The sequence below is a fragment of the Taudactylus pleione genome, unplaced genomic scaffold (assembly GCF_031769625.1).
Source record: "Taudactylus pleione unplaced genomic scaffold, aTauple2 ptg000074l, whole genome shotgun sequence".
NCBI lineage: Eukaryota > Metazoa > Chordata > Amphibia > Anura > Myobatrachidae > Taudactylus > Taudactylus pleione.
The window spans coordinates 2,586,943-2,614,524 of record NW_028284476.1 but is presented as its reverse complement, the minus strand read 5'-3'; the positions used below and the strand labels follow the sequence as shown (position 1 = coordinate 2,614,524).

Below are 27,582 nucleotides of genomic sequence, written 5' to 3'. Positions count from 1 at the left end.
AAAGTGCCATGTAGACAACCATAGTATCAATGACGTAAAAAAATTATCTTTCATCATGGTGTGACTGCAGACGGTTTTATACGTAGCGTCAGACAACTCCCACAGTAGTGTATAGCCAGGGACGGCGCTAGGTTTCTCAGTGCCCAGCTCCATCCCGTGCTGCACTGTCGCCCCTTCCCTCCCCCGCACCCACCCCCTGAACATATACCAATAACGCCAGCGGGTGGGTGGAGGGTCGGGCTTTTCTGAAACTGGACAGGTTATTGTTACGGCGCCCTTGTGCGGACGCACAGAACGTGTCTCGATCGGGCCCTAGTGGCGAGCACCTCTAGATTAATGCTCAGACAGGGAGCAGGGCTCCGCCTTTTAGGCTATGGCGCTCCAGGAGACGTCCCTGCTAGCCCCTGCTTTGAGCCACCACTGGGTATAGCAGCTTTGTTATTAAATAAAGCCACTATACCCAGTGGCGGCTCTAGGCAGGGGCTAGCAGGGCAATAGCTGCCACCTACTAAAATAATGTAATGTTACCAGATAATGTGCTACATACCGCACAGATTATTGCGGTGTGCCTGGTGTCTAGGAGATGCCACAGGCATTGTTTGGGACTATTGGCAGAAAAAGTGTTAATGGGAGGAAATGAAGCCAATTCAGCATGTTGTCCATGCGGGGAAAGGAGATCAAAGCTGGCGGCTTGATTATGCCAGGAGGAAATTAAAAAAAAAAAAAGTTCATAAAATCATTGCAAGCGTAAGGGCACAGCTGCATGGTACATGACGCACAATCAGACACCATTGTGTTCCATAGTGGATGCGTCACTTGTGACTCTTGTTCGCCAAGTACCACCGAGAGCAAACTTGACAGAAGGAGTTGACAGGAAGGCGGGGGAGGGTCAGGCATGTCAGGGAAAGGAGTCTGACACACTGAGCCCTCCTGGAAACAAAGCAAGCTTCTCTTTTTCCCATGGGGGAACACTCCCAGCCCCTAGTCTCCAAGCAGCTCCTTTAGGTTTATCTCCCCAGGCTTACGAAAGTAGTTTGAGTGGTGACGTTAGCAGACACACAAAGAGGGCATTCAGCCCGGCGATGGCACCCTCTGCAGTGCACCATTATAAAAGGGCACATCTCCCCTCACCAACTCTTCCCACAATCCAAGACACAGTCGTCTCTCAAGTGTCCTGGGTGATGCATTCAGTGGTTGGTGAATGAAAATCTAACACAATGAGAAGGAAATCTTCATTTCGCAAAAATAAGTGGAAAAAAAATAATTAAATAATAATAAAAAAATTAAATAAAAAATAATAAAAAAAAAACCCCTGCCCAAGTACTGGAAATCTTGGCATTTTGGGGATTGTGGTATATGAAATATATACAGTATCGCTAGTTTAGAAAATGACAAATAATCTGCAGGTCTGTACAATGTAGGCAGAACAGTCAGCCGTCATTAAAGAACTGGTCAGATTGTGGGATTTATTCTTTATCTGCAACATGAACGCGTTTTTCAAATGAGCTCTCCAAAAGCATTTTAGCCATGGTCAGAAAATAGGTTATATATAAATATATTCTACAGCTTTAGTTGCCATCCAACTGTATGTACGTTGGAGCAATTTACATACCGCTCCGTCAGCCATGTTTTGCATCCTTCCTGGTGATTTGGGCACGCCATTATTGGCCAACAAACAGTGAAAAGTGGCATAGCCACCAATAGCCAGGAGTGCACCCAGCCAGCCATTCTGCTGCCTAAGGCAACAGCTGCAAGGACGCCGGTCTGATTGCCTGTACAAACAATGGGCAAGTGGTGTTATATTTAAACTAATAGGTGTATGAATTTTACTTGGGGGGTGTTAAAAGATTAATTATTAAAAAAAAAATCACCAGAGAGCTCTTCTTTTTATTGGACATAGGGGGTGAATTCAAATCCTCGTTATCGACTCGATGTCCCGTTCCAGGATGGCACATCACGTCTTGCCAGCATGGCATACAAGGGAAAACTTGTGGTTTCAGCACTACTGGAAATGGCCGATATGTGCGCAACTGGGCACTGGCGCAATGCTCGGCGACAAATCTCTTTAGTTAAATTACCCCGATATACATTAAAATAAATCACCAAAGCCATTGTCTTGACGTTAAAACATTGAATATTTCAGACTATCATTCTATAGCGCAATCATGGGCCTGATTCAGAGTTGGGAATAAAGTAAGCAATGCAAGGGGTGCAAATACATACATATTTTTGCATGCAGGGTAAATACCGGCTGCTTTTGCATGTAGCCCACAAATGCTGCACAGCTTTATTTTTACACTGCAATTTACATTTCCGTTTGGACACCCCCCTCCCAAATCTAATGCTGGGCATACACGGCAAGATAAAATGTCTGTCAGACCGACAGACATTTTATCTGGCCGGCTGCCAGCCGCAGATGTCCGCGGCATACACTGTGAGAGAAATCTCACAGTGTATAGCCCGACATCTGCGCTCCGCCCCCGGGGGAGGAGACATTTCCCTGTTCCTTCCGTAGGAAGGAACACAGGAAATGTCTGTCTGTCGGCCGTGCTGGGCATACACTGCCCGATGCGGCCGACAGTTACCGGGTAAATATCGCATCGGACGGGCATGCTGGACAATCCAGCATGCCCGACCGAGCAATATTTAACCCTCGGTCGCCCCCCCCACACGCTACAATTATCGCGGCGATCCGCCGATATCGGGCGGATCGTCCCGATAATTGCAGCGTGTATGGCCAGCATAACTCTAATGTTAGAAATCGCAGATGTAACATGTGCAGACAAGGCTTTGTATCACCCTAAGGAGCGCGTCATTATCCAGACTCTCTAGGCCAGTGCTTCTCAAATCCAGTCCTCGGAATACACTAACAGTGCATGTTTTCCTGGTCTCCTAAAAGTAACCCCAAGTGAAATCATTAGAACTACCTGTGGATCTCTTAAAATGTGTCAGTCAGCAATGACTTCACCTGTGCACCAGCTTATAAGATATACAGAAAACATGAACCGCTGCTGGATTTGAGCAGCACTGCTCTGGGCACCAGCTTTTCATCAAAGAAGTTCTGTCCACGGATAAATACTATACAAAAGGGGGGGACCAGGAGAAAAAAAAAAAAAAAAAGGATGTACATATTCATCATTGGGAATGAGATCACAGCACAAAGCAGACTGCGGGGTTATTTCCGTCAGAGAGAGAGGCTGCGAGCTCAACCTGTTGTCACCGTATTGGTGTCATCGGAAGCTCATTCATGTCCCTGAAGCAGCCGCCCACTCCAGCCTGTCTTCTGCTTCCCTCATTAGTGTTCCAAAGATGCTCCGTATGGCACAAGCACGCCTACGTCAGCAGGAAGGTGACTCACCAGAGCTCGGCAGGTGAACCACACACCCTGGGGACAGTGGCAGAAAAGAGCATGTCAAATGCAGCTTCAAACCCCACATACCAAGTGCTTACTGGGGTACCACTGGCACACACACACACAGCTGCAACAGAACTAGAAGAGCCTGATCAAGTGACAAACCCATGTACAGATCACACAGCCGTGCAATCCCCTCGTATGGAGAAGACAGACTATTATGAGCTTTCGATCAAGCCTTGGCAGAAATCAGCTGCAGGAACCATGTAGGAGCCGATTGGATGGAGGCGAATTTGTCTAATGTACCCTCCCCTGAGACCAACAGACGTCGCCTGCAAAAAGCTCAAATCGCAAACCTTGCAGATGTTATCCGGCTCCACAAAGTGGGCACCTATAAGACATAGGGGTCTATTTACTAAGCAGTGATAAGAGACAGAGTGCAAACTGTTAATGAAGTGATAAGGTACCAGCCAATCAGCTCCCAACTGTCATTTTTCAAACACAGCCTGTGAGATGGCAGTTGGGAGCTGATTGGCTGGCACCTTATCACTTTTCACTCGGTCTCTTATCACTGCTTAGTACATAGACCCCTGAGACTAGTTTTTATGGTCACAGAATCCAAAAAGGGGCCACATTAGATTGGGCTCAAAAATAGATTTTTTTTTATTTTTGGGGGGGTATTTTATTTATTCTTTTGTATACAGGGATGAGATATACCCTGCACACACTAATAATAAAAAAAATCCCACTAAAAACACAAAGCCTGTGTGTACGGAGTCCGCATATACCTCACACGCAAGGGATTACTCACGTGTAAAGTGTGCATGCAGAATGGATGCACCTTCATCATTCACATTTCAAAGCAAGCCTGCAGTGTTGTGCCACAAATAGCAAATAAATTATTTTTTTATTCTGTAAAAGTAACAAAAAAAAAAAAAAGTGTGCAATAACAAAAACACCATCACCCGTATTATGTAACATAAAATCTATGTCACATTCCCGAACGCCACAGGTGTGTAGCCTCATACATAACTCCGTGAAGTTCTGACTACAGCACACTAAAAGTAAAGTTCCAGTCCTGGAAACACTTGTTTTTGCTCAAAAGATTTTGAAGAAGATCCAAACTCACCCCACAAAACAAACCCAAAAACAAATTGTGCTACGCCCTGGCCTCCGCTTTGCTCCCTTTGTGACCAACTCTCTGTCAACGACCATAATCAGTGCATTCAGAATTTCTGCGTTATTGCTGTATCATTTACCACATCAGGGCTTTTTAGCTCAAAGCCTCTCTCCCTCGCTCCAGGACGGTTACGGTATTGTTACTCGTTAATACATAGCACTTACATTGTCACTAGTGGGATAGCTGCATCTTTTGAATAAAAAAAAAAAAAAATCTAGAATGATCGCCCGACAAACTTATTTATTCCATTTTGTATTTTACATCCACCTAACGTGCTTGAGTTAATACTACAATAATAATATACTGCGTCCGCATATTTATTATTGCCGCAGTAAACCACCATTCAGCTCACCTCATGCTCTAGTTGTCAAACAGAAGGAATAAAACACTGGACTCGCAACATCCGTTTTTACTCTTCTACTTAAGCCTTTAATTAGGACCAAACTGTTTATGCAGCATATTTTATTTTCATCTTTACAAATAGATCTGTAACTGGAGTGTTCATGTTTAAAGGGCTCACATTGGAGACAACTACATTTTCACAATGTTTTAAAGAGGGCAGGTGAGATGAGCATCCATTGTAAATGGCAGAAATGGCTTTCCATAACTAAACATCAGCAGTAATGTTATTATAGGCACACTGGCCTGTCCTGGTCTACAATGCCCATAAACAAAAACAGATCACAGGTGCACAACTCCAAATTACTAATTAAATGTAAATACATTTGCAATCAAATTTTGTAATCAATAGAGGTTTTTACCATAATCATGTCCAAGGTTATGGGCCTACCCACCATATCCAGATAACCTGTCGGGTAGGTCCCTAACATATTAGGGTTCAAATCCAGAGCGCAGGACACCCCCCCAAACTAGCCCAGCCGAGCCGCCCCAGGGCACCGCCACAATAGGAAAAGTGAAGAGATTGTTAAGAGCAGCCACTGCTGCATATAAAGAAATGAAAATAAAAAGGTGAAATACATGTATAATAAACAGTGAAGGGTTAAAAATGTGTTATAAAAGAAAAATGTGTTATAAGGTGGTGCCCTGAAACAGATCAACCAAAGAAATCCAGGAGGACCCACGCCCCAAAAATGAACCAAAGTTGCACTACAGTATATAACTTGTAGGAATCTTTCCTATATACTACAATGCCCATAGCAAGACCTTTTCCAGGCCTGCCAATTCTGTCCTATTAGCCTGGCAATTACATGGCAGTAGGAAGTAGGAAGTGTGTTTACTATGGGAGGGGCACGGCCAAATATCTATTAGAGCAGAGTTTCCCAAACTCTGCCATTACAGTCCAGGTTTTAAGGATATCCATGAGTCCAGATGGATCAATCAGATTCGAATGGAGGTATTAATAAGTCACCTGTGCTCAATCATGGATATCCTTAAAAACTGGAATGCAAAGGCGGAGATTGGGAACCTCTGTATTAAAAGTATTACATATTGGAAAACCGTAGATAAATATAAACTCAGCCAGGGTAGTTCTATGGAAAAGTAACAAGTTTGTAAGAATGGGATAATCTACTTTTCCTTGAATCCGATGCAGCCCACCTTCCTTAATAGTGTCATCTGATGTAATATTACCTGTGCAGACAGTAGTATGACGTGACAATCGTGCTTCCGGCTAAATCAGCGCAAACTTTGTAGCGCAGAACAGGAGCCAAGTACATGGCAGCAGCGATGGAGTGACAGATTAATATGCAGTATGTTTGTATCGTGGGGCTCACTAATATATTTTTCTAGTTGGGCAAATTCTTTAATTAACAGCTAGTCAGGATGCCATTAGGTGAGTAGGATCAGCTGACGGCCTGTAGGTGGCGCTGCATGCTTTGCTTCTGATGAACATCCCGTTGTCCATGACAGCCAATATTACACCTACCTACAGATTACACAGAGCACTGAAGTAAAAAAGGGACATTGTGACAAATTATAACAGACTATGACAAACTGCACAGGCATTTACTTCTATTGGTAACCCATGCATGCCATATTAAGCATGCCATGTCTGAGGTCCTGTGCATGAGTTGCCACCTCCTTTGGTCCTGATGCTATCCCTACATTATAACATGAACACATCCAGACAATATCCATCTATATACGTATGTACACATACCAAGCAGTAGACTATATAAACGAAACTATTCAATCCGCATATCCACTACACGACTAATGAACGGCTGAACGATAACGACACCGTTAATTATACTGTGCAGTGGATATTGTGCCCACACTGAAGGATATGTCGTTCAGTTCAGACACCCTCCCTCATCCCCGAACATACACAACCTCACGATATCGTCAGGTTGCACAGTAAGTTCAGGCGATGACAGATGGCGACAACGACCAGCGGGAGCGCGCATCGCTGGTCGTTGCCTTTATAGTCACTGCACAATTAATGAACGATTACAATGTCGTTATCGTTAATTTATATCGTGTAGTACAGGCATGTCAAACATGCGGCTAAAAATTAAACTTTTAAGCGACCCGTTAATGCGGGCCCAAACATATATATTTTGCATCCCAGTCAGTAGGGCCGCCCTTCATTCATCTCAGTGTTACTCCATTCCCAAAAACATGGCCGACAATGGAGCTGCTGCGCATGCCCACCCGCAGCAGCTCTTCCCATAAATCTTTGCAGAGCAGTCAGTCACCACTGACCGTCCTGTCCGCAGCCCGCTTCCAACCTGTGCAGACGCCGTGCTGTGCGCATTTCTGTGAGGAGGAAAGGACGACGCCGGCAGGAGACGTGACCTTACCACAGGAAAACAGGTAAGTGTGCGGGCAGGCAGTCACAGTGTGAACTGTGAGCGGGAAAGTGTGATGGTGCAGCGTGATGGGAGGCAGTGGGATCTGTGAGGGGGAGTACTGGTGTGATGGTGCAGTGGGATCTGTGAGGGGGAGTACTGGTGTGATGGTGCAGTGGGATCTGTGAGGGAGGTGTACTGGTGTGATGGTGCAGTGGGATCTATGAGGGAGGAGTACTGGTGTGATGGTGCAGTGGGATCTGTGAGGGAGGAGTACTGGTGTGATGGTGCAGTGGGATCTGTGAGGGAGGTGTACTGGTGTGATGGTGCAGTGGGATCTATGAGGGGGGGAGTACTGGTGTGATGGTGCAGTGGGATCTGTGAGGGAGGAGTACTGGTGTGATGGTGCAGTGGGATCTGTGAGGGAGGAGTACTGGTATGATGGTGCAGTGGGATCTGTGAGGGAGGAGTACTGGTGTGATGGTGCAGTGGGATCTGTGAGGGGGAGTACTGGTATGATGGTGCAGTGAGATCTGTGAGGGGGAATACTGGTGTGATGGTGCAGTGTGATCTGTAAGGGAGGAGTACTGGTGTGATGGTGCAGTGGGATCTGTGAGGGTGGAGTACTGGTGTGATGGTGCAGTGAGATCTGTGAGGGAGGAGTACTGGTGTGATGGTGCAGTGGGATCTGTGAGGGGGTGTACTGGTGTGATGGTGCAGTGTGATCTGTGAGGGTGGAGTACAGGTGTGAGGGGGTGTACTGGTGTGATGGTGTAGTGGGATCTGTGAGGGAGGAGTACTGGTGTGATGGTGCAGTGGGATCTGTGAGGGGGTGTACTGGTGTGATGGTGCAGTGGGATCTGTGAGGGAGGAGTACTGGTGTGATGGTGCAGTGGGATCTGTGAGGGGGTGTACTGGTGTGATGGTGCAGTGGGATCTGTCAGGGAGAAGTTCTGGTGTGATGATGCAGTGGGATCTGTGAGGGGGTGTACTGGTATGATGGTGCAGTGGGATCTGTGAAGGAGAAGTACTGGTGTGATGATGCAGTGGGATCTGTGAGGGGGTGTACTGGTATGATGGTGTAGTGGGATCTGTGAGGGAGGAGTACTGGTGTGATGGTGCAGTGGGATCTGTGAGGGGGTGTACTGGTGTGATGGTGCAGTGTGATCTGTGAGGGTGGAGTACAGGTGTGATGGTGCAGTGGGATCTATGAGGGGGAGTACAGGTGTGATGGTGCAGTGGGATCTGAGGGGGAGTACTGGTGTGATGGTGCAGTGGGATCTGTGAGGGAGGAGTACTGGTGTGATGGTGCAGTGGGAACTGTGAGGGAGGAGTACTGGTGTGATGGTGCAGTGGGATCTGTGAGGGGGTGTACTGGTGTGATGGTGCAGTGGGATCTGTGAGGGGGGAGTACTGGTGTAGTGAGATCTGTGAGGGGGGAGTACTGGTGTGATGGTGCAGTGGGATCTGTGAGGGGGTGTACTGGTGTGATGGTGCAGTGGGATCTGTGAGGGAAGAGTACTGGTGTGATGGTGCAGTGAGATCTGTGAGGGAGGAGTACTGGTGTGATGGTGCAGTGAGATCTGTGAGGGAGGAGTACTGGTGTGATGGTGCAGTGAGATCTGTGAGGGAGGAGTACTGGTGTGATGGTGCAGTGGGATCTGTGAGGGAGGAGAACTGGTGTGATGGTGCAGTGGGATCTGTGAGGGGGTGTACTGGTGTGATGGTGCAGTGGAATCTGTGAGGGAGGAGTACTGGTGTGATGGTGCAGTGGGATCTGTGAGGGGGTGTACTGGTGTGATGGTGCAGTGGAATCTGTGAGGGAGGAGTACTGGTGTGATGGTGCAGTTTGATCTGTGAGCGAGAAGTACTGGTGTGATGGTGCAGTGGGATCTGTGAGGGAGGAGTACTGGTGTGATGGTGCAGTGGGATCTGTGAGGGAGGAGTACTGGTGTGATGGTGCAGTGGGATCTGTGAGGGAGGAGTACTGGTGTGATGGTGCAGTGTGATCTGTGAGGGAGGAGCACTGGTATTATGGTGCAGTGAGATCTGTGAGGGTGGAGCACTGGTATTATGGTGCAGTGAGATCTGTGAGGGAGGAGTACTGGTGTGATGGTGCAGTGGGATCTGTGAGGGGGTGTACTGGTTTGATGGTGCAGTGGAATCTGTGAGGGAGGAGTACTGGTGTGATGGTGCAGTTTGATCTGTCAGGGAGGAGTACTGGTGTGATGGTGCAGTGGGATCTGTGAGGGAGGAGTACTGGTGTGATGGTGCAGTGGGATCTGTGAGGGAGGAGTACTGGTGTGATGGTACAGTGAGATCTGTGAGGGAGGAGTACTGGTGTGATGGTGCAGTGGGATCTGTGAGGGAGGAGTACTGGTGTGATGGTGCAGTGTGATCTGTGAGGGAGGAGTACTGGTGTGATGGTGCAGTGGGATCTGTGAGGGTGGAGCACTGGTATTATGGTGCAGTGGGATCTGTGAGGGAGGAGTACTGGTGTGATGGTGCAGTGGGATCTGTGAGGGTGGAGTACTGGTGTGATGGTGCAGTGGGATCTGTGAGGGGGTGTACTGGTTTGATGGTGCAGTGGAATCTGTGAGGGAGGAGTACTGGTGTGATGGTGCAGTTTGATCTGTCAGGGAGGAGTACTGGTGTGATGGTGCAGTGGGATCTGTGAGGGAGGAGTACTGGTGTGATGGTGCAGTGGGATCTGTGAGGGAGGAGTACTGGTGTGATGGTGCAGTGAGATCTGTGAGGGAGGAGTACTGGTGTGATGGTGCAGTGGGATCTGTGAGGGAGGAGTACTGGTGTGATGGTGCAGTGTGATCTGTGAGGGAGGAGTACTGGTGTGATGGTGCAGTGGGATCTGTGAGGGTGGAGCACTGGTATTATGGTGCAGTGAGATCTGTGAGGGAGGAGTACTGGTGTGATGGTGCAGTGGGATCTGTGAGGGTGGAGTACTGGTGTGATGGTGCAGTGGGATCTGTGAGGGTGGAGTACTGGTGTAATGGTGCAGTGGGATCTGTGAGGGGGAGTACTGGTGTGATGGTGCAGTGGGATCTATGAGGGGGGGAGTACTGGTGTGATGGTGCAGTGGGATCTGCATATAACACTTTTTTTTTTTTCTTACGGCCCACATACTCTAAAGCCGCACATCCACTAGGCGACTAGGGAAATAGAGTACGATTACTGCATCGTAATGTCGTTCCCCATTCCCTGCAGTGCCTACACTGAACGATATGTTGTTCAGTGCAGGCACCCTCCATCATCCCCGAACATGGTCAATCTGTCATTATTGGCAGATTGACCGCCATGTTCGGGCGATGATTGATGTCGGAAACGACCAGCGGGAGCGCGCATCGCTGGACATTTCCGACATTGTAGTGCACGATTAATGAGCGACTGCACAATTACGATATCGTAATCGTGCAATCGCACATTAATATTGCCTAGCGGATGTGCGTCTTTAGACCTTGAATATTCGGCCTGGTTGGTATTTTGAGTTTGACATGCCTGGTGTAGTGGATACGCGGCTTTACACTCTCAATCGGATTTGGCTTGGAATAGGCCAATTTCACGTCAATTAAGTCTGTGACAGCCGTCCGTAAATTTGCTGGGTGTAAAAGGACATCACCATGCACCTCTGCTGTACGGGTGGAAGAGAGGTAGTCTCCAGGAACACTCAATACAGTGACCACTACTACTAGGTAGAAGGCCAAAAGGTGCCCCCCTGATTTTCATGCCGCCCCTAATCAAATCACTTGACTGCTATAAATCATATGTACATTGCTGTGAGATAATTGTGACTAAAGGAGTAATTGTTCTATATGTATAAAGCAGGTGTCTCCCAATACAACTGAAATAAATGTACATTTCTGTGGAGGGTGAGGGAGCCATCCTGGAAGTGCCATCATTCCTATGAGACCATACCCTGTTGGAGCTTACAGCCTAAGGTGTCTATTTACGAAGCCTTGAATGGCGATAAAGTGAACGGAGATAAAGTATCAGCCAATCAGCTCCTAACAGCCATGTCACAGGCTATGTTTGAAAAAAATTATAGTTAGCAGCTGATTGGTTGGCACTTTCTCCATCCAAGGCTTAGGAAAGAGACCCCTAAATCCCTACATAAACAAACAGCCAATTAACCTATGAGTGTGGGTGTACGGCAGAGCAGTGTAGGGCGGTAACCAATACAAGCAAGGGGAGAACATACAAACTCCACACAGATAGGTCCCTGCTTGTAATCAAAACCATGACCCCAACGCTACGGAGTCAGCAATGCTAACCACTGTGTCACCAGACTGCCCATTGTACATATAATAAAAATAAACAAAGAGTTGGACACCTTCATCATGAAGCCATGAGGGATTTTAAATCTTATGTCATCTTGGGAAGGAGGGAGTGAGTGGAACGGTGACAAATAGCTCATTACTCTGAGCCATTTCATTAGTACTGGAAAGACATGCCAATTGTTAACTGTACGACTGTAGCACAGAAGCTTGTTATCGAGTGCACTTGTCAATGCCAATAGCACGGTGCACGGCTAGTGAGCCTGTGGGTGTACTCACCAGTACTTGGCATGTGTTTGGCACGAGTCTGCGTTAGAAGCTCCACTGGTTGGTCCCGACCAGATATTCCATCTGCAATAAGAATAGAGGCGGTGTAAGATCTGCAGCTTATCATGCACAGAGCACAGCACAACATACAACGATAAAGCAGGACACACAACAATTATCTTCGGGAAAAAAAAAGAAAGAAAGAAAATGGATGACTGAGGACAGCGTATGGGAGTGTAAGCAGACCCTGTCTGATGTATGTGCACTAAGGAGACAGAGTATGCCTAGTCTGTTAGGTTGCCGATCTGTGTAGAGATGACCGTGAGCTAATGTCCCCAACCAAACGGCCAAAGGAAGTCTCCGAGCAGACCCCATCTGATGTGTGCGCTGCAAGGGAAGAGCAAGCGGCCCCCCGTTTCATGTCTTAGAGAGCTCAGAGAACTGAGGGGAGCGTTAAAAGCCCCCCCGTCTGATGTCTGTGTGGATTCAGTATGTGCCGTTCATGCGGTCCCCATGTGGAACACCTGCCTTATTTGAATGAATAAAAAGGCTTCTCCGTTTTGAATTTAGAGAGAGAGAGAGAGGAGAACCGGTGATAAATGAGACTCTTCTGGGAGGAGGGAGGGGAAGCAGCAGAAAAGGCTATTCATTCTGGGGCAGTTAGATGACAATACGGTGCAGCTGCCGACTGGAATAAAAAAACCCAGGAGGCGGAGGCTATAAATAGCTCAGAAAGACGGCGCAGGGAGCCGACAGATTAAAATGCAGAAACACGCAGAGCAAGGAGAGCGCGCAGTTCCCAGGACTTCACACAGGCGGCTCTTTAAAAAAAGAAAAGAAAATCCTGTGCAAAAGGAAAAGAATGAAATACAGCTACAGGAGGAGGAGGTGCTGCGAGTGGCACTGTGCTGTGGGAAAAGCAGTTTCATTCAGCGCTTGTCTGGTCAGCATAAGTCAGAGGCTCATTACTCCGGCCATTTAAATGTTGGTGTCATGAGGTTCAGAGGATGGACAGGGCAATCTATTCAACTCCATGCAGGGAACACTAATCTATTCATTTATAATAGCCTGGATACACGTCAGAAGACTAAATTACTTCTGCGGGCCTTCGTATTTAAAGCAGGTCTGTAAGGGCCAGCTTATAGATCACAAGACTTATTAAGGCCTTAAACATTTGAAGGGGGACTAAAAAAGGACCCTACACGATATTGCTAACGATCTGGCAGATTCCGACGCACTGGAACAACAAAATCGGCAATATCGCGCAGTGTGTAGGCATTACGCTGTGTAGTGCATGCTACCGTGGGTTCGTCAGCCGCATCGCCTGATCTTTTGTACATGCAGGAAGATCAGGCGATGAGGGTGCCGATCCTCATGCAGAGCTAGGCGGCGGGGGTCGGCATATCGGGCACCGTGTGTACGAACCGCACAATGGGGCAGATGTATGAAGTTGTGGAAAGTGATAAAGTGCAGAGTGATAAATGACCAACCAATCCGCTCCCACCTCTCATTTTTCAAACACAGCCTGTAACATGATAGTTGTGAGCTGATTGGTTGGTCGTATATCACTCTGCACTTTATCACTTTCCAGAGCTTCATACATCTGCCCCAATGTTTCGGCCCGTCGGCGCTGGGATCGTGAGTCGCATGGCTGGGTACACAATCGTTTAGTGTGTACCCAGCATTAATGTGTCATAAGATAGAGGAGCCATATAACCTTGCTTTGCGACACTTAATAAGCGATGTCAGCGCAGTGGTCAGGACAATGGAATTCTAAATGGAGGACGGGAGAGTTTGGGGTCACAAATAACAAGTCTAAACTTGTAGCTATAAGTGTCGGCTAAGAAAACTGTAAAGTGTTAACATTTCTTGCTGAACAGGAGACGCATGTATTAACGCCTTAATTTAAAAAATAAAAAAAAAGTATATTATATATCTACATATATATATATATATATATTTTTTTTTAAATACCCCCAAGGAACAGATCAAAATTTCCTAGTCTAGCGGCGAAAACAGAAAAAAAAAATGCTCATTCTACCAAAGGTTACACTCTAACGAATAGGTACACACCAATAAATATATTATCCTTCCTGCTTTATAGGTCGATTCTGTTGTTTCTTATAAAAACTTAGCACCGAGGGTTTACAGGTATACTCTGGGTCTATTATTATGTCAGTGGAAGCCTGATCCAGACACTCTCCGCCCTGACACAGGTGTCTTGTCGCTGAGGGGGACGTCCTGGTGGCAAATCCTTCCCTAACGGAAATGCTGTACAGGCTACACTAAAGCGTCGGGGAGGGGGTCAGTATTGAGCACTGTGACCGCAGGCCAAAAGCAATCCCTGGGCCCAAAAAGGAGGACGGATCAGTAATGGCTGCACGCTTCAGAATAGCTGTATATAAAAAAGGGTTAATATACTTTTCTAAAATTAAATAAAATAGGAGTTTCTACTTACATCACAACATTTACAGCAGGGTCTCGCAAACTTTTTGAACCATGCCCCCTCCCACCCTTATGATGGTAAAGGTTAATTAAAGTACACACTTCCAAGACTTCCAAAAACTTCCTACACCATTTTGCTCTAAAGTTTACCCAAATCCTATATGACCTCAATACTAGAATGCGTGCCTAGGCTAATTGTCTTGTATCCCAGCTACAGAGAACTCCTACCCATTAGCATCCCTGGCCCCTGAACGGTCACATGCTGCTGCCAGATCTGCAACTCTATCCTCCATGGGTCTAGGCCCAGTAACCCCCTACTCTCCTCCTCTGTTGTGTTACACACAAAGTCTCACTGTTGATGAAAGCTTGAACACTCTTGAACCCAAGTACATCTCAGATCTAATCATCTGCTATACACACACACAGACTGGTCACCTAGACTTGTTACCAACCAATAAACAGTGACTTAAAAATGAGAAGATGATACTAGGTTTTCTTTGAAAATACTTTTTCTGGTATTAAACATCCCGGTGATCATGTACATAACGGAGTCTAGTCCCGACTACAACTAATACACACCTAGCAGTGCTGAGCTGGAGGGCACAATGGCCAACTACTGGTCTCCGGTACACGATGCATCCAGTGAGCTACTATCCATGACGGCACCAACAATGCAGCTACAGTACCATACATGCAAAGCAATTAACAACATGCAACAAAACTTTGCAGCATGCAGCTATGATATCGCTACACAATCGTATATATGTCCTATTGGGTATCATGTTAACAGGTCCCATGACTACAGTAGATGTACAACTAAAATGGCATAAATAACCCAGAAAGGCTTCTGCTGATATATCTGCCCCAACAAAGTTCATATTTATTGTAGCAGATGCCCTAGAGCAGGGGTGGGCAATAAGCAGCCCCTCCAGCTGCTGCTGAACTACACATCTCAGCGTACCCTGCAACAGTTTTAGCATGACAAAACAGCAAAACTGTGTCAGGGCAAGCTGGGATGTGTTGTTCTACAACAACTGAAAAGGGGGGGGGGGCTTATTGCCCACCCCTGCCACATACACCCACTCAAGACGAAGATAGCTGTAGCACATAATGAAAGTGTGCCCCTAGTGGTCGGATCATAAAAACACCGTTGCATGGGTCAGTGAGACCACAAAAATGAAATAGATCATATTACTATAGGTGGGTGGGGAGGGTGCCAGTCATTTCCTCGTCTGAAGTAGGAAGCCCCATTTCCATGTAGTTAAAAAGGCTGTGAGAAGGTGTTATTTACACAAATTGTTTTTTACTATCTATATGCATTTCAGATCCCATTGGTAAAGCCCTGTTGGTTGTGCCATTACTTTATAAATGTTAATTAAGTCTGGGTCATAGAACACTCACATTTAAGGAGCATACACACTAGACGATATGCTCCCTAAGCTATAACGTCTAGTGTGTCCCTGGCTGGGTGTGCTCAATGTCGTTCATGACATTGAGCACACCCGCTGAACAATATCATTAACGATATCGTTCAGCGCCAGGCTCTCCCCCATTGCCCAACATGCAGCAACTTGACAGTATCGTCAGGTTGGCCTGCAAGTTTGCCCGATGAACAATAAAGATGAACGACCTGCGGGAACGCGCATCGTTCGTCGTTATCGTTCATCATTTAGGTAAAAAAATGGACGATAAAGAGAACAACTGAACAATAACGATATCGTTAAGTCGTCCACTTTAATCGCCCAGTGTGTACGCACCTTTAGTCATTGAAAGGTACCACAAAACAGGTTTGAGTAATCACTATGAATTGATCCGTCTTGAATACAGCCTACAATTAGGACATAAAGAGCTACAGTGACATCATACACCATAGAGTGCGTATTTATTATTATAATAAAGTAACGGGAATACTTAAAGAAAAAAAAGAAAAAAGCCTAATAAAAAAAATAAAAAAGGCCATGATTACAAAAACATAAAACATTCAGCTGCTGTTGTGTAAATTAAAATATATATTTAAAAGAGACTAGGGCTACAAACCAGACAATCCGAAAAGCACCTGTCTCCTGCACAATGCGCCCCCTTGCAGGCTCTGGCTCCGCTGCAAAGCCATATAGAAAAGCTTTGTACAGGCTGTAATCTCTGCATCTCTTTGGCGGAAGCTCCTCCAGCACGGTTTCTCAGCCAGAGCTATTAATAGCCTTCCCCACAGACTGGACATCACGTGCACCGTCACGGCATTTTAATAGGCCTTGCATCAAAAAAATACAACCTGCTTTGTAATGCACAGAAAGCTTTTCATATACAGGGCACAGCTGGCACCTGAATGATGGGAGAAGAAGAGGACCACCTCCTCCCAAACACAGTAAAAATACATATAATCCCAAAAATAAAACGGCAGCTTTTCTATTTTTATCATGACAGTGCTGAGTGTGTGTATGAAGCTCCTGTGAATGTGCATTAGGGAATCTCCTAAAGCGCTCAACGGGCAGCGCTGTGCTAGAGAACAGCAGGACCATTCTTTGTTTTGGACAGGATTTCATTTCAGAAACAATGAGCATCAGATGCAGCCACCTTAGGCTACGACATGGATAGCAGACTAGCCCCTGGCTGCACTGTAGACACGTCAGCCACCTCCATTATAGCACATTGTGTTATATTATGGCGTTATATATTAATAGTCACTATATGTTGGAACAGACCAGTGAACGCATTGCACGGTTATGTGGATACAGGATTCTAAAAATAATACTAATAATAAAATGTTATTCACATAACATTGAATAACTATTAATTATTATTCACATTACATCTTTATAATGACCCACAAAACGAGGTTTGACCCATGTGGCCACATCACTGAGGTAGGTTATCAACAAACATACTCAAACTAATGGAAGTTTCTATTGCAATAATAGAACTCTGGGCCTGATTCAGACCCGCTCGCGAGCGCTATGCGCTCGCAAGCGGGTCGATGGTGGCCCAGTGCGCATGCGCACGACAGAGCCGGCTCCGTCGTGCGCATGCGCGAGACCCGGATAGCGACGGGCAAACCGTCGCTCCGGGTCTCGTACCAAAGGGGGCGTGCTGTCGATGTTGAGTGACAGCACGCCCCCTTTGGTGGGCGGGCTGCGGGAGTGGCTGCCCAAACGGAGGCGTTCCCATGTGAATGCCTCCGTTTGGGGCCGGCCATACTGACATCACGAGTGATGTCAGTGGGAGAGATTTCGGCTCTGTTTGAGCCGAAATCTCTCTGGGGCTTGCTGCAACGAGACCCTACCACAAGGGTCTTGTCGCAAGCCCGATGGTCACGATGGTCTTGACCATCGCGACCATCTTCCTGGCCGCTCACTATAGCTGTGGGTGGTCACCTACAGCTATGCGAGCGGCCAGGCGGCCGCTCTAAAAAACAAGAAGGCCGGCCCTGATTCAGACCGAACGCTCTGTCAGAGCGTCCGGCTCTGAATCAGGGCCTCTGTACACAGTACTAGTTTCCCATCAGCCATTGGGGTCAATTCGATTAGGAGCGAGTTTGTTTCATGAAACTCGCATAAATAGGGCAGTATTCAGTTGTTATAGCGCACCCGATCTCCAATCTAAAGTGACGGGATATCACGGTGCGCTATTCAATTGTTGCAGTTTTGCGCTCTGATCAAGGCCAAAGTGGTCGGGTTTAGCCGCGTAAAAAGGCTACCCCTGACTAAAGTGCCGGGTGCGATCGCGAAAAGTGCTGTTTGGGCGCCCAAACAAGTCAATTTTCGGTCATTTTAGTTCGCACCCCGCTGGGGCTGCGAGCTGAAATGGTGCGCTGGCAGCTGATCGCCCCCAACAGGAGCAACAATTGAATAGCTCCTGTCGGGCGCGTATAAGGGGCAAAACAATTGAATACTGCCGTTAGTGTGTAACGCTCGCACCTGAGAAATGCGAGATTCAGTTAGGAATGGCAATTTGTTGCACTCTCGGCGAGGTTGCGTGACTTTTCTACAAAAAGTGACCTGGGAGAAGTGCATGAAAAATAATGGGGAAACCATCCTGGTCCCCCCAAAATATGACAATTGCTATAGCAGAATCATACAGAAGGCTGTTAGCGACCATAAGGAAAGTACTTCAGGTTCTTAATAGGTTGTCAAATGGAGGATTCTATAGTAATTTCTCAGTGTTTTTATACACGTTTGTAAATAGCTGTAATAAATACACTTACCTCTCCTCTGCAAGTACAAAAACCCCTCTCCCATGAACATAAAACCTCCACACACCTGTCCCAGATCATTTAACCCATTATTGAGCTTTATAGGGAAATTCATCTGAAAACTGTTGTTGGGGGTGGGGGGCAGGACACAACATAACGGGAAAAGCTGTGTGCCTCAGTCATACCCATTTTCCACCAAATTTCCGGGTCTGACCCGGAGTTGAAGCAGAGTTCCTATCCAGATCAGACCCAGAATTTATCCGGCGCCGAATCGGGATATTCCCGAGTCAGCGCCGCTCACACCGCAGTCGGGTCTGCATAGACCAGGCTTTTCCGGCGTGAAAGTGGATGCTTGGAGATGACGTCATCTCCAAGCGCCACTGAAGCCGGACCAATCGGCTGGCTAGCAGCGCACTCCAGGTCATCGTGACCAGGAGTGCGCCGAACACACAGCAAAGTTTCATGGGTTACTCCCGTGTTAAACCCTGCTAGTTACCTGGGTTGGATTGCCGGGTCACTGGACCCTGCGATCCAACCCTCACCCCTCTTACACCAAGGAGCTGTCCGGGTTAACCCTGCAATAACCCCGGTTTTAGCTCCGGTGTAAAAGGGGTATCAGTAATGCTTCAAACTGTTAAACCACACATCTGTTGTGTTCTAAAGTGGTAAGGGAACATCAATGCCCCTTGAATGGTATGTCACCATCACTAAATGAGCATAACACCAAATGGCATTGCCAGGAGGTGGAATTCTGAAATGCCAATAACACTAACCTTGTGCAGGCCACTAGATTAATGATTGGATTGGTTGCAATGATGTCAAACGTATCTAAAAATCATAGTGTGTTCATAATTTGAAGAACGCATTCCAACAATAAAAATATAATAAACATTATATACATGTATACACACCTAAATATATGTATAAACACATACACACAACACAGGAAAAGTGCTTAAGGTGTAGTAGTGAATACTTCATATGGCCTAATATTAAACAGTTAATTAATATTAATAGTTAATATATTAAATTGTATAGTCTATAAAGTTTATTTGAAAAAAAAAAAAAAAACACTCTTAGGACCAGCAGAAACTCGCACTACTACAGTATGTAAATGTGAAACCCAGCACCAAACACACCCAAAACTAGTCCCACGGCTCGATCAGAGGACCTGATTCAGACTCACTTGCTAGGATGCATTCGCACGTAGCCAGCCGATTGTCTGCATTCTGCGCGTGCATGAACCAGAGGGAGGGATCGGGAATCGTTCGTTCGCTGCACATAGGCTGCTCAGCAGAGTGAGTGACAGGAGTCGTGCATAATTAAGAGGCAGCGTTATAGCAGACGTCACCTGGCTGGATTTTACAGTGTCCTCGCAGTGCTAGCGGTAGGGTACGGTCAGCCACAAGCGCTGCGTTCGCATCCGATTGTACTCGATGTACTGATGGTTCCATACACTCCCTGAAGATGACGTGCGCAAGTGGGTGTCTTATGAATAGGCTGGTGGGCGTCTGCATACACCATGCGATCTCACACTAAGACATTGCCGTGCGATCGCCTGCATTGCCGAAATTTGCATACAAATCCAATGTGCGAACGCATCTAGCGAGCGGGTCTGAATCAGGTCCAGAGTGTAGTATTTAAGTATTTAATAATGAATACAAATGATTAGAAACTTGTACACGAAAATATTCCAGTCAATACAGGGGATAGCAGCAATACATTGTGACCACTGATGATAAAAGATATTGAAAATGGTAACAGGAACCAACCTCAACTTCATCATGGAATATATATATAAATTGATAAATAATTTATCTCACATGTATTCTTCCATGATGTAAATGCTTTAAACCCTGTTACACGTACATATGTACGTACGTACGTACCTGTGTGTATGCAGAGAGATGAATGCCCTCCTCCAAAAATAAAATTCTCAATGAATTCTGATTAGTAAAAACATTCAGAACTCTTTTCAGACAGACATTTCAATGACGCCATCCTGAAAATATCTGACTGAAAAAATTAAATCCACCATGTTAATTACCGGCTATTCATGGCTTTTATTTAAGATAAGTTAAATGCTGTAATTGAGCAGCTGTGGATTTCATACAAATAACTGAAGAGAATCCTGCCGCAGTTTTCTGTCTGAGCGATACAGGAAGACCAGGGGACAGGAGAGTAAGGTCTATCGTTACCTGTGGCCCCAGCAGCTCTGTTATGTGTCTGTCTGAGCGATACAGGAAGACCAGGGGACAGGAGAGTAAGGTCTATCGTTACCTGTGGCCCCAGCAGCTCTGTTATGTGTCTGTCTGAGCGATACAGGAAGACCAGGGGACAGGAGAGTAAGGTCCATCATTACCTGTGGCCCCAGCAGCTCTGTTATGTGTCTGTCTGAGCGATACAGGAAGACCAGGGGACAGGAGAGTAAGGTCCATCATTACCTGTGGCCCCAGCAGCTCTGTTATGTGTCTGTCTGAGCGATACAGGAAGACCAGGGGACAGGAGAGTAAGGTCTATCGTTACCTGTGGCCCCAGCAGCTCTGTTATGTGTCTGTCTGAGCGATACAGGAAGACCAGGGGACAGGAGAGTAAGGTCCATCATTACCTGTGGCCCCAGCAGCTCTGTTATGTGTCTGTCTGAGCGATACAGGAAGACCAGGGGACAGGAGAGTAAGGTCTATCGTTACCTGTGGCCCCAGCAGCTCTGTTATGTGTCTGTCTGAGCGATACAGGAAGACCAGGGGACAGGAGAGTAAGGTCTATCGTTACCTGTGGCCCCAGCAGCTCTGTTATGTGTCTGTCTGAGCGATACAGGAAGACCAGGGGACAGGAGAGTAAGGTCTATCGTTACCTGTGGCCCCAGCAGCTCTGTTATGTGTCTGTCTGAGCGATACAGGAAGACCAGGGGACAGGAGAGTAAGGTCCATCGTTACCTGTGGCCCCAGCAGCTCTGTTATGTGTATCTGAAAACACGAGAGAAAAAGGAGGCAAGCAGTAAACAAGCCATACAGAATGAAGTATACAGGTGAATGTGGAGTAATACATACTATGCCAGTGCACAGCAGAATATTTTATTTACTGGTTTATCAACTCTGCTTTCAAATGTAGGGCAAATACAGCTGTGGCGATAGAAGATTTGATACATTTCCCCTAAGGATTGGAGAAGTGGACAAGTTGCCCCTAGCAACCGACCAGCTTCTAGCTAGCAATTCCGTACATTCTATAAATATAGGTGGTAGAAGCTGATTGGTTGCTATGGATAATTTCTCTAGTCGTTAGCATGCAGAACGCCAGGCGTGCAGCACATCAAACCTGACATCACATGCGACCGTGGGAGTGCGCATATCATGCATACACACAGACTGTGCCGTTACATTTTGCCAAATCGTAACATATTGTGTAGTGTGTACCCAGTTTAAGGATGACAGGTAAGCACAATTATCTCCAACATTTGTTGATCATCTAAAAAAAAACAACGTTTGGCCTAGTGGTGCCATGAAAAAAATGCAGAGACCAAGCACCGTGATTCAGGGAAGTTTGGGAATCTCTGGCATACAGAGTAGCAAAAAGTTTTCATTGGTGGGTACGCTTAACCAAAGGCAAAGAGAAGCCTTGCAATCAGCAAATCCTATCGACTTGTACTTAGGACAAAAACAATGACCTCATGAGTCTTTGCAAATCAAAATTAAATTTTCACATAAACATTTTTTAGGGGATAGCAACCCCAAAAAGTTACCTATCTGCAGTCTGGCAGATTCCCCGATGTCCCAGCAATGCTGCAAGCAGGCATACTGTACCTGCAGACCCAGAACGAAAACCTCGGGCACATCAGACGTTTCAGCACGCATGGTCACGTGAGACACGGTTTAGTAAGATCCCATAGATATCACATCAAAATGAAAGTCTCAGGCACCAGGCCCAAAGCTAACCAACTTGTAACCTACGATAGGATTAAAAGATGCAGTGAAACATTCTCTTGCTCACAGGACACACAAGTGCTAAAATTCAGAAAGTCATCTGCACTCAGGGAACCCGGCTTCCTGCACACCGTAGCCCAAATTTGCTCAAGCCCATTGAACTGAGAGATCTAATAATACAATGATCGGATGAGAGATCTACATCATCTGTAATACCATGGTACTACAACATGTCCTCAGACTTTGCCAGCAGTGCGAGTGGATCTGTGCTAATATAGCTGGCTATAGCAGATTGTTTAGGCAATACTATAACTCTTGGGATCGTCCTAGTCCCTTGCACAGCGGGAGACCCGGAGGGCAAGTTCAGGCAGCAGAGCTGTAGAAAGTGATGTAATATAGCAACCTGTGGAACACCAGGCACTGATCACACGGTTACAAAACAGGAAATCATGACGAACTTGCTCTAGCTAGATATAAACCAAGGCCAAATATAAGGGGGGCTGGAGCAGAAAAGAAAAATATCAAAGTGATAAAAGATGGACAGCGAAATCCTTATTTCCAGCCCTTGATCCAGATGAGGAGCTATTCCACGTTCTCCCAATAGCCTAAAGAGGCTCTACAAAGTCACCCATCCTCCCCTCAATCAGAAGGAATATAGTATTAGAACATGGACTGGAGGACGTGCCCTCCCTCCCTGCACCCTTTTTTCTATGCTAATTTCCAGTACTTTGCTTCACAATAAGTACACGGGGAGAGAGAATAAGGTACACAAGAGAGCTGGCAAAACTCACAGAACCTCTACAGATCAGGGTTGTCAGAGACATGTACAGTATCCCGACAATCATGCTAACAGTACTGACTAAAAACCAGATCCAACTGGGAGATCCAAGGAGGCCAGGATACCACGAGGTAGGGGAGAGAATGACGACAAAAGCTTTTCAGGTGTCTTTAACTGCATTATAATATGTGTGGAAGGCGATTTCACAGGACCCAAAGGAATAACCTCTCTGCGTCATCCATCTCCCTCGACACCGCTGATCAAAGAGCCAGAGAGCAAAGCTGAAGGTTCTGCAACTTCCACGTAACCTGAAAACTGTTCTTCGCTTAATTGTGCCTAGCACTGGGGAATGCTCGTATATGCTGGACAAGATTTACTTTAACCCTCTGCTAGGGAGCTATCATAGGCGACTGTGCCTGCTACAGCGGTCTGATCTAATATTCATACCTCTAAGGAAGCGACCACTCTCCCAATGTTGTCATATTAGTATATTATATATCTATATTATACACACCTATATCTGTATCAACAATTCAGCATTGAGACAAACCAAATCCATGTCAGGAATCCTTACAACATGCACCATTGGTGGTTTAAGAACTGGAAACCAAAAAGATCTGAAAACCCTGTGTAGTCATGGATACAAAATATAACAGCCACTGCACCCGATGATTTACTCATGATACAAAAAATGCAACTTACACTAACCGGACAGGCTTTTAGATCTTAATTATTTTTTTCCTTCGTAAACTACAGGTTGAAAAAATATGTCCTGAACATTGAACTTTTTGCCTTATGAAGTCATCAAAACTTCACTCTCACCCTGACCGGCCACAACAGGTTTGTCGTAAAGTGAAGATCTCTAGGCACACATGTAACAATTTTCATTTTGATGACTGAATAGTATTGGAAACTTTGTGAATAATTTGAACGGAACTTGACTGCATGTTTTCCAATAAGGTCCTATAGAATTCAGGCATCATCTGCACAAATAACATGCCACAGTGATGCCATTGCTAGGCCCGACAAGTGCCTGTGGACAGCTTCTAGCCCAACAATCATGCTTGGTATATGGCCACAAGATTGTCAAGTCCATCGCTCAGATGCAGGTTTTTATCTTATCCTGTGTGGTACCCGAGAGAAGCTCCACTTTTAGGCAGATAGTCAGCCAACAAGACGGGACAAGTAACAGAAATATTTAGTGATTTCAGGAGTATTAAGGAGCCCAGCAACAAAAGGGGTGATTCAGTATGGATCGCATTGCAAAGCTGCACGCAGGCAGCCTTGCAATTACCCCCTTGTTATTATGCCAATGTAGCAGGTAGTGTGTGACTGAGGTCGCAGGCTGGGATGACCATCGTGATTGATGGTCATGATGGTGGACAGTGCTGGGCTGCCAGGCAGCTGAGTAAGTCTCGGCTTACTCAGGCTGGCCGGCTTGTGAGCCCAGGACACGCCCCCGTTTTCGGGAATACCAGTTGACCCCTGCACCGCGCCTTCAATGGCTGCACACTTGCAGAATGGGTCCTGCGCATGCGCAGAATCATGATAAATCAGGAATCTGCCATCAGCAGTGCACGCTGTATCAGTCCCAAAGACTCTAAACTATATAATAATAATTCCCTACAGGTAACAAAAATAATAGATTACAATTTGTCCAAGTCAATCACGGACCACGGCACATAAGCTCTGGTTGCTAAAGCCAAAATTTGCACCTAACCTTAAATCAGCACCTAGGCGCAATACCGTAATTGTTAGCCTGTATAGCAAGTTTATAGTGAACTTGTGTTACTTAAGGTGCCCATCCACTAGACGATTAAGTTGAGCGATTGAACGATAACATTCATAAATAGTTTGCAAACACTTTGCAAAAATGTCTAAAACGACCAGCGATGCGCGCTCCTGCTGGTCATTTAGACATCTATCATCGTGCAAACATGCTGGTCAACCTGACGATAACGTCAGGTTGAGCATGTCTGCAGAGGATTGATGAGCCTGCACTGAACGACTGCTTGTTCAGTGCAGGCTCATCACAGACTGACAAACGACTGCACGCTTACAATGGGCAGCACAGACGGTGTAATGGTTAGCATTACAGCCTCACAGCACTGAGGTTGTGTGTTCGATTCCCACCACGGCCCTAACTGTGCGGAGATTTTATATTCTCCCTGTGCTTGCGTGGGTGCTCCGGTTTCCTCCCACACTCCAAAAAATAGACTAGTAGGTTAATTGGCTCTTACCAAAAATTAACCCTAGGTTGTATGTGTGTGCGTGTACATGTGGTAGGAAATATAGACTGTAAACTCCACTGGGGCAGGGACTGATGTGAGTGGCCAAATATGCTCTGTAAAGCTACGGAATATGTGTGCGCTATATAAATAACTCGTAATAATAATGTCGTAATCGTGCAGTCGTTTTCATGTCTGCTAGTGGATGGGTACCTTCAGAATAGAAAAAAAAACAAAAAACTTATGAACTCAGGCTTACACTCATGATCAGGTGGAGCTTTGACCAACCTACTGTCTGTGTTGTCACCATTGTCACCACATGACAGTCCCTGCTGGATCAGCACCCTACACAAGTAGTATTAGGTTTCCTTTTTAGCTTGAGGAACTGAAGCGGTTGCAAATATCCTTTAAATATTCTCTGACATCCACTGAACATATATACAGTTATAAATTATAAAAACTTGAACCTATGTATTTTATTAGGTTTTATTCATTAGGTCTACATATATTTGCATGCAATATGGTGTGTGCCAGACATCTGGGGTAAAAGTAGTGAACACCCAAAACACTGTTGCAAGTAGCTGAGAAGCAATACTACCTAGAAAGGGCAATTAATACATTTATATTTCACCATCACATTTGTCTGATAAGACAGGGAGAAATAGTTATTTAACACCTAGGGCAGTGGTTCCCAAACTGTGTGCCGTGGCACGATGGGGGTGCCTCAGCCTGGTGGTCCAGCACCAAATCAAATTCATTATGGTCAATGTAATGTAAATATGTGGACAAACAGAAGCACAAACCTGATCCTAAGGATGACAGGTCAGCACAATTTAGGTAATAATTTTTTTTCTTCTGAATTTCTCATTAATAAACTTTAGGCTTAGGGGCGCCTTGAAAACAATGCTAATACTCTAGGGTGCAGTGATTCAAAAAAAGTTTGGGAATCACTGACCTAGGGGTATATTTACTAAAGTGCGAGTTTTGAGAAGTGGAGATGTTCCCATAGCAACCAGATTCTATCCGTTTTCTTCTAGAAGGTGCTAATTAAAATGTGAAGTAGAATCTGGTTGCTATGGGCAACATCAATACTTCGAAAAACCTGCACTTTAGTAAATATACCCCCTATTTTCTTTTATGCTGGCACATATGCAGAGAGAAACTGGCCCAATGTTGCAGTGTTTTGAGCTATAATGATCTGATCTTAATCATTCAACTTATTTCGGGCAAGCACATAGGTCCAGTAAGTCAGTGGTTACCAGACTCAGCCCCCAAGGCATCCTAAAAGTCCAGGTTCTAAGGATATCCATGGCTGAGCACAGATGGTTAAGTCAAAACAAATGAGGTCCTAATTAAATCACCTGTGCCCAAGCATAGATATCCTTGGGAACCACTGCAGTAAGTGAACGACCACCATTATAGCTGGTTTAGGGATTCATCTTTTCCGCTAACAGGTCCTCATGTGTTTGCAGAAGTGATCTAACGAACTGACCACATGAAAAATTTATTAATGGTCCAGTTACTAAACATATGTACACAACATGCAACAAGAAGTGCAAAAGTATTGGTAAGGGTGAAGGAGGGGGATGGGCCTATATCTAAACCCTTCTGCATGTCAGGTGAGGACTAGGCAACACTGAAGTCACAGGTACTGTTTGGAGAAGTACTTGTCTGTTTTACAGAGAACTGTGCAAGAGACAGCTGGAGGAGAGCCAGTAGAAGAAGAGAGGGAGCGAGCCAGAAGGAGAGCGAGCCAGAAGGAGAGCGAGCAGAGAGCGAGCCAGAAGGAGAGCGAGCAGAGAGCGAGCCAGAAGGAGAGCGAGCAGAGAGCGAGCCAGAAGGAGAGCGAGCAGAGAGCGAGCCAGAAGGAGAGCGAGCAGAGAGCGAGCCAGAAGGAGAGCGAGCAGAGAGCGAGCCAGAAGGAGAGCGAGCAGGGAGCGAGCCAGTAGGAGAGCGAGCAGGGAGCGAGCCAGAAGGAGAGAGGGAGCGAGCCAGAAGGAGAGAGGGAGCGAGCCAGAAGGAGAGAGGGAGCGAGCCAGAAGGAGAGAGGGAGCGAGCCAGAAGGAGAGAGGGAGCGAGCCAGAAGGAGAGAGGGAGCGAGCCAGAAGGAGAGAGGGAGCGAGCCAGAAGAAGAGAGCGAGCGAGCCAGAAGAAGAGAGCGAGCGAGCCAGAAGAAGAGAGCGAGCG

The 27,582-nt window shown here is 46.2% G+C and overlaps 1 protein-coding gene across 4 annotated transcripts in view; it reads right to left on the bottom strand.

The window, feature by feature from the left end:
• HDAC4 (histone deacetylase 4) overlaps window positions 1-27,582 on the bottom strand; it is a 165,275-nt gene that overhangs the window by 56,986 nt on the left and 80,707 nt on the right. For all 4 annotated transcript variants that reach the window (XM_088467756.1, XM_088467758.1, XM_088467759.1 and 1 more), the window contains one exon: window positions 11,851-11,922. In XM_088467756.1, coding sequence (XP_088323882.1) covers window positions 11,851-11,922 — 72 coding nt within the window. The remainder of the gene's footprint in view (window positions 1-11,850; window positions 11,923-27,582) is intronic.